At 35.1% G+C, this 8,414-nt stretch overlaps 1 protein-coding gene across 1 annotated transcript in view; it reads right to left on the reverse strand.

Annotated features, from left to right (window-relative positions):
- Positions 1 to 55: 55 nt before the first annotated feature.
- LOC106476237 (SWI/SNF-related matrix-associated actin-dependent regulator of chromatin subfamily A member 5-like) overlaps positions 56 to 8,414 on the reverse strand; it is a 12,435-nt gene continuing 4,076 nt past the window's right edge. The window contains exons 4-13 of the mRNA XM_013936902.2: positions 7,740 to 7,784; positions 7,406 to 7,506; positions 6,465 to 6,565; positions 5,807 to 5,986; positions 5,212 to 5,367; positions 2,997 to 3,128; positions 2,183 to 2,251; positions 1,657 to 1,766; positions 1,423 to 1,559; positions 56 to 303 (exon numbers count right to left, since the gene is read on the reverse strand). Of these exons, the coding sequence (XP_013792356.1) occupies positions 56 to 303; positions 1,423 to 1,559; positions 1,657 to 1,766; positions 2,183 to 2,251; positions 2,997 to 3,128; positions 5,212 to 5,367; positions 5,807 to 5,986; positions 6,465 to 6,565; positions 7,406 to 7,506; positions 7,740 to 7,784 (1,279 nt within the window). The remainder of the gene's footprint in view (positions 304 to 1,422; positions 1,560 to 1,656; positions 1,767 to 2,182; positions 2,252 to 2,996; positions 3,129 to 5,211; positions 5,368 to 5,806; positions 5,987 to 6,464; positions 6,566 to 7,405; positions 7,507 to 7,739; positions 7,785 to 8,414) is intronic.

The following is an 8,414-nucleotide window of genomic DNA, read 5'->3' on the forward strand; positions in this document are numbered from 1 at the left end:
GTACGTAATGTCCCAATATTTTCAGTAGAAAACAGAGTAACCCAAACTAACCTACCTAGACATCGGCAGATAATGTCCCGTACTTACATACCTCTCTATCTTCATGTGGGGTCTGCCCATCTAGACGACAATACATATATCCCCGCCACAGACAGTAGTCCTCAAGAATGTCCAACATGCGTGTCATCTGAGAGAAAATCAGCACACGAGATCCTTGTTCCCGTAACCTTGGAAGTAACTTGTCAAGGATGACCAGTTTGCCACAGTTGTACACCAAGTGTTCATCTGTAGTGTAAGGTGGTCCTGTAATGTACAGACAGGTAATTGTTCAGCTCAGGCTATCGGTTGAATTTTGCAAGGATAGACTAGAGGACACCACTTTCTGCTAACTATTTTATCAATGAAAAGGCCACGCCATTGATGAAGAGGACATGGATTATTAAAAGCAAGTTTGTCGTCAATTTGATGGTAAGAAAATGAAAAGACTAAACATCTTGTGCTATAAGTTACCTAGGAAAAAAAAATGTCAAAACAACAAAAACCACACATGGAAATAATTATTAATCTTTAATCCAACATGTTACAAAGAAAAGTAAGAATCATTACTTAACGTGACTGAAACAATTGTATCAAGAAAGGGCCCACCTGATTACCATCAAAATACAAGTACATGGTTGGAACATTAAACACTACAAGGTGTACAAGTCTCAGAGATAAGAGATTTCTCCGAAACCAACAAGGTTCAGATTCAATTTACTAATTGTTATAATTATATGTATAAAAATTAGCTAATTTATAAAAATTTTAAATTATGTTAGCAACAGAAGTGTTAAAAACAAACAAAATAATTCAGAGTTTTTGGGTCACAGGGAAACAAGTCGGCCAGGAAGAAATGGTGGATGGTGTATAAAACATTTTGGGCATCAGTGTAAAATAAAATCACTTCAGGAAGTGAGCTAATGTTTTTTACACTTACTTACAATTTATTAATGTGAATCATATTAAATGTGTTAACTGAGCCATAAAACATTGTACCGTGTCATCAACATACAAATATTGGACTAAAACCAACGATTATTAGTAAATAAAAGTCAGCTAACTAACACCGTATGCACACAATAAATTAAAATGATCAGATCAGAGACCCATATAGTTAAAATATGGTCATCCTTAATATTGATCTGTAGATTAGAGAGAGGGTGGGGAGTTCAGATGGCAGCACCTTCTGTCTTAAGTGGCTAATCTTAACTGAATAGTAGGATTTACTGTCACTCTTATAACACACCCACAATTAAAAGTGCAGAAATGTTCTTGGCAGGAACACATCTCGATTCCCTGGTCCAGAATTCTAACAAATTTTAGAACACGTAAATAAAGACTTATTTTGCAAAATATATTGAAACTTTCATAACAATAACAAACCTGGTTCAGCTCCATCAAAAAGATAAGGATGATTACAACACTTTCGAAGTTGCATTAGAATGTTTAAAAGTCGCATCTTGTCAACCTTCCCAGCACCATTCACTACGTCAATGTCTTTCATCAATACTCTCGTGTACCTGTCAAAAAACATTAACATTTCCAGATTTGAAACAGGAACCATAACAGGAGAAATATACAAAAACAAGTTACTTTTCCCAATGATGTTCGACTTACCATTCTCTCTGCATCTTGCTCAGACCAACATAGATTTTAACCTCTTTTTTTGGTTTCAATTTTTTTTCCACTTCAGACTTCAGTCGACGTAACAGGAAGGGTCTTAGTACCTGAAAAAACAAATTTATTAAAAACCAAGTATTCAGAAATGTGTAATTTTTAAAACTGTCATCACAAAGTAAGATATTCTTGTTACTTTTATTAACAGCATTGGTTAGAATGATTAATACAGAGATTGTCGAGCAATGTTAGCTTAATATATCTATTTAGGACTAACACAAATTTTCTAAGCTTACCAAACAATGCAAAATATTGGGTTTATGACCGAAAACAGCATTAATGGCAAGGGTAAGCAAGTGACAAAACAATACCTTTGAAACTTTATAAGTAAGAATTTAATTAGCTATATTCATTACTTGGTTGATTTTTGGTTTTGCTCTAAACAGATAGCCATGATATGACAGGAAACTAACATTACTGATGTGAAAGGACAATTTTGGGAACAAATTTCAAACTCAAAACTTACAGCATGTAATCTTTCAACAAGGCTTGTGTCTCCCAAGCAGTTGCTAGTGTTAAACCACGCATCAAAATCCTGTAGGGATCGAACAAAATATACTGTTTTATTTTACATTTAAAATACAACTCAAAACAATATTATACACAAACACATCAAAGTCATGTTTTTGTAATTAAAAGTCTGATTTACACAATCAATCAACATTGTTAATTTTAATCCTCCAAAGGTGTGACAACTCTTAGTACAAAAAGAAATTCAGGATCTTTCATTATGCACTGCCGATTTTTGTTCTTTTCATAGCAAATATTTAAAACATTATGTTATCATGCAACATAAAATTAAGAGAATTATGTACCTAAAAATTTTGATTTTAAATTGCAGAGAGAAAATCACGCTTTAGTGATTCATTAAGTTTGTTTGTTTGTTTTGAATTTTGCGCAAAGCTACACGAGGGATATCTGCACTAGCCGTCCCTAATTTAGCAGTGTAAGACTAGAGGGAAGGCAGCTAGTCATCACCACCCACCGCCAACTCTTGGGCTACTCTTTTACCAACGAATAGTGGGATTGAGCGTCACATTATAACGCCCCCACGGCTGAAAGGGGGAGCATGTTTGGTGTGACTGGGAATCGAACCCGCGACCCTCAGATTGCGAGTCGAGCGCCCTAACCACCTGGCTATGCCGGGCCGAGAAAAAGTGCCCAAATGCATTATTAAATACTCTTATTCAGAAGTCACGAAAAAAGTCACCATCTGGTCGTCCTGAATCTCACTAGTGACCTCTACACAGAAATGTTATAACTACACACTCAGTGGTTACCTCGGAGGAGTTAAACACATCAGGCAGCAGGAAGTTGAGTAAAGCCCACAGCTCGTGAAGATTATTCTGTAACGGCGTTCCCGTTAAGAGCAGCCTGTTGGTTGATTTAAACTCTCGAACAATTTCTGAAAGCTGTAAGTATAAAAAGTATTTCGTAGTAACTGCACAATCAACTTCTGTATCAAATCAATATCAGAATGGTGTAAAAATCACATTTTTTTTTAAAAGTACCAATAATAAATTTTACTCCACCATAAATAGTCAAACAAAATAATACAAAGTAAAAAAAGAAACATATAAAACTCATACATGTGTCTATAACAAAATACGAAATACAAAGATTATACTCTGAAATAAAACACAACCTCACATTGGACAACAATAACTGACGAGTTGAAGTAAAAAAAGAAACATATAAAACTCTTACATGTGTCTATAACAAAATACGACTCAAAGATTATACCCTGAAAGAAAACACAACCTCACATTGGACAACAATAACTGACGAGTTGAATCTAGTTTCTTAATGTCAGCCCCACAAAGGTGATGTTACAGATTTCACCAAATGGTGACAAGCTTTATACAGCTTTAGGTGATTGAGATGGTTTGGTGTGGATATTACACACACTTCAAAACAGTTTAAGGTGATTGAGATGGCTTGGTGTGGATATTACACACACTTCAAAACAGTTTAAGGTGATTGAGATGGTTTGGTGTGGATATTACACACACTTCATAACAGTTTAAGGTGTTTGAGATGGTTTGGTGTGGATATTACACACATTTCAAAACAGTTTAAGGTAATTGAGATGGTTTGGTGTGGATATTACACACACTTTATAACAGTTTAAGGTGATTGAGATGGTTTGGTGTGGATATTACACACACTTCAAAAGAAAGTTTGAACTCAATCAACTTTTATGTTTATTTCATGACTCCTCTACCAAGATGAGAAGAAACACCTCTGTTCTATTATTAAGTTCAATATCCTCTCTCTAAACTCAACACCAACTTCTAAGACTTACATTTTATGGGATAAAGTAGAAGCATGGATAAGTCAAAGCAACTACTGCTTACTCGGTACACATGTATACTGCTTACTCGGTACACATGTATACATGAGTCTTTAACGGAATCTGTGTATCCCTAGTGTGGTGTTTTAGTCAGTGAGTCTTTAACGGGATGTGTTTATCCTTAGTGTGGTGTTTTAGTCAGTGAGTCTTTAACGGAATCTGTGTATCCCTAGTGTGGTGTTTTAGTTAGTGAGTAAGCAGTATACATATGTACCGAGTAAGCAGTATACGTATGTACCGAGTAAGCAGTAAACATATGTACCGAGTAAGCAGTAAACATATGTACCGAGTAAGCAGTATACGTATGTACCGAGTAAGCAGTATACGTATGTACCGAGTAAGCAGTAAACATATGTACCGAGTAAGCAGTATACGTATGTACAGAGTAAGCAGTATACATATGTACCGAGTAAGCAGTATACGTATGTACAGAGTAAGCAGTATACATATGTACCGAGTAAGCAGTATACGTATGTACCGAGTAAGCAGTATACGTATGTACCGAGTAAGCAGTATACGTATGTACCGAGTAAGCAGTATACGTATGTACCGAGTAAGCTGTATACGTATGTACCGAGTAAGCAGTGTGGTGTTTTAGTCAGAAGGATAAACACATCCCGTTAAAGACTCACTGACTAAAACACCACACTAGGGATACACACATCCCGTTAAAGACTCACTGACTAAAACACCACACTAGGGATACACAGATTCCGTTAAAGACTCACTGACTAAAACATCACACTAGGGATACACACATCTCGTTAAAGACTCACTAACTAAAACATCACACTAGGGATACACACATCTCGTTAAAGACTCACTAACTAAAACACCACAGTCTAATGACCAACCAGACACACACACCGTACTTATATTCATTATCTTCAACCACCTAAACAATGATAACTACCTACTAGTTACTAATTACAGTATTGTTGAATTCATCATTTAAGTTTATGAACAAATCGGGTTTGAGGACTGTACAAATTCAGTAGAATATTTCTTCTGAAAGTGAAAAATGCATATCTCTTACACAAAAAACTGGGTCTTAGCAATGAACTTCAAAAACAACATCCGAAAAATATAAAAATTAGTCTCACAAAGACACTTTCATAAACAGATCATTTAAATATACATACTTTGGATTTCTCATTCTTGATTCGGTGGGCTTCGTCAATTACCAAATATCTCCAATTAAACTTTTTTAAAACTGCCTTCTCTCTAATAACCATCTCGTAGGACGTCACGCAGACGTCCCATTCTCCTGGCATCAGAGTATCACGTATTAAAGCAGCCTGTTTAGACAAGTAAGACACTTTTAAGTTGGAAATAAAATATGGCAGTATATTTATTATATATAACAATTTAGGCCTAAACATTTGGAGTATTAAATGCCTGTTTTAGTGAGTCAACAATACAGAATCCTCAAGTTCGTGGTACAATAAATCCAAGTAAATTGTATTTTAATATCAATGGTAATTGGCAGATTATTGTACATCGGTTATCTTTAAGTTTAAAGATTTAAAATGAAACAATTATTTTCTTAAACTTATCTAAAGTTTATGATTTTAGTATAATTCTGTAGTGTTAACTATAAGAATTTCATTACTAACATGAATAAAACTTTATAGTATCAATCTTATGAGGCACAAAATATTCATGTTTTCATTTTCATAAACATTTTTCCAGAACTTTAGATAAGCACAAAGTTAGAAACACCCCACTTCCTCTTACCCTCGTTTCTTGGTCTCCGATCAGACAGACGGCCTTTAGGCTTGGGCACCACCTTTTAAACTCATTCTTCCAGTTGGCCAAGGTTGACTTGGGAACAATCACCATGTGAGGTCCGTTGACATTCCGATAGTGTTTCATGTAGCCGAAGAGGGAGATAGTTTGTAAAGTTTTACCTAAACCCTGTAAAAAAGAACAAAAACAGACTAAACATTCGTACACAGTTTTAAAGGATTGGTTTTCCGAAACAAGTCTGAGGATGATATTTTGATCTTCCAGTGTAAGTCTGTATTCAGGTTCATTGGTAAGTTACAGAAGAATTACAATCTTCCACTTGGGAAGATTCTTTCACACAAATCATCAGCCTCGTAAAATGTATCTTGTAGGACAAATACTAGAAAACTCAATGACTTGTGCTCATAGAAAACAATATTCATTCACAGTATCCCATTTAGTAGAGACTAAACATGCAGACAAAAACTACTGTTCCTGTTTCCAGTATCAATGATTACCACTAGACTGAAATCACAGTTTGTTCCGAGCAAACAATCTAAAAGAATAAGTTATTAATGAAAACCATTGAATTCGGATTTTCACATTTATTTTAAAATATTAATAAAGAAAATTTGTGATCTGATTCCGATAAATCACCAATACTTACCATTTCATCAGCTAATATTCCATTAATGCCATGTTCATACAGTGATATCATCCAGTTGAGTCCTCGGACCTGGTAATCCCTCAACTCACCAGTTTTGATATCTATCAAGAATTACATAAAAATGTATTAGCTTTTACAAATCCATTTATGTTCTCTAGGTAATCAAAGTTTGGAAAGAACCCTGCCAATACTGTTAGATAACAAATTTCATTTTAACCTCAGAAAGTCCACAGCAATAACTTAGTTTTCACGTTTACAAACTCACACATCGGGGACTGTTCAAATCTTGTGACAGTGATAGTATTTCACGTTTACAAACTCACATGTCGGGGACTGTTCAAATCTTGTGACAGTGATAGTATTTCATGTTTACAAACCTACATGTCAGGGACTGTTCAAATCTTGTGACTGATAGTATTTCATGTTTACAAACCTACATGTCGGGGACTGTTCAAATCTTGTGACAGTGATAGTATTTCATGTTTACAAACCTACATGTTGGGGACTGTTCAAATCTTGTGACAGTGATAGTATTTCATGTTTACAAACCTACATGTCAGGGACTGTTCAAATCTTGTGACTGATAGTATTTCATGTTTACAAACCTACATGTCGGGGACTGTTCAAATCTTGTGACTGATAGTATTTCACGTTTACAAACTCACGTGTCAGGGACTGTTCAAATCTTGTGACAGTGATAGAACTTCACGTTTTCAAACTCACGTGTCAGGGACTGTTCAAATCTTGTGACAGTATTTCACGTTTACAAACTCACATGTCGGGGACTGTTCAAATCTTGTGACTGATAGTATTTCATGTTTACAAACTCACATGTCTGGAACTGTTCAAATCTTGTGACAGTGATAGAACTTCACGTTTACAAACTCACATGTCGGGGACTGTTCAAATCTTGTGACAGTATTTCACGTTTACAAACTCACATGTCGGAGACTGTTCAAATCTTGTGACAGTGATGGCACTTCTTCTGCTTTCTGACAACAGTTCTTCGTCTTCTTCTTGTTCGGTCATTCGGTGGCGATGGCTAGAACACAAGGCCCATGAGAATTGTTTATTCCAACATACAGTAACATTAAAATACTAAAGTTCAGAGGTCATTCTGAAAGTTCAAGTTTCTTTAAACAACAAACTGAATTTTGGTATTATGAGAAGTGTACAAAACAAACAATGGTAAAAGAAAAAATAATTTCTGGGTTACTTCTTTTCTTTCTTAGGAAGAGCCCCAATTTATTAATGTGCCTAGATGATTTAACTTACGTATTCAAACACCACCCGGCTGCTTCGGCTTCCACAAGACACTTCCTACACAAAAAATATATTCAAACTAAAGTCCAACTAATCATTTAAATTTACATTATACTACAAAAATGTTGATTCAGAGGCTTTGTCAAGTCTGAAGGCACTGCCCTCAAATTCTGTACATTTCAAATGGTGTGCACATTTAATCGTTGGAAGTCAAAATTATGTACATTAACGTCACAAGACTATTCATTTTATTTTAGGAGTATCTTGCATTACTTGTTGACAAGAAAGCATAAATTAATAGTTTTCATTTTCCCGTGTGATGAAATAGACTTCTAATTTATTTCATATTTTATTTTTCTACTGTTTTAGGCTCTACTGCGTGAAGCTATTATATCCTTATTATATAGCTATTATATGTGATCAGTCATAAGGTTGGTTGAGTCTGTTATTTAGTTTGATTGACTTAAGTGCATGGGCTCACTAGGGCAATTACACAATGCCCTGCCATTATTTTGTTTATGGTCCGGTAACTCAAAGTTAGCACATGTGATAATCCTATCCTCATTTCACTGCAATGATACATTCTTTCAACTTTCAAAGGTACAGAACAACATTGTAAATACTTTATGTACTTTGTGATACCCTACATCAAATCTAGCTATTCTTTCAACTTTCAAAGGTACAGTA

The sequence above is a fragment of the Limulus polyphemus genome, unplaced genomic scaffold (assembly GCF_000517525.1).
Source record: "Limulus polyphemus unplaced genomic scaffold, Limulus_polyphemus-2.1.2 Scaffold10101, whole genome shotgun sequence".
Taxonomy (NCBI): domain Eukaryota; kingdom Metazoa; phylum Arthropoda; class Merostomata; order Xiphosura; family Limulidae; genus Limulus; species Limulus polyphemus.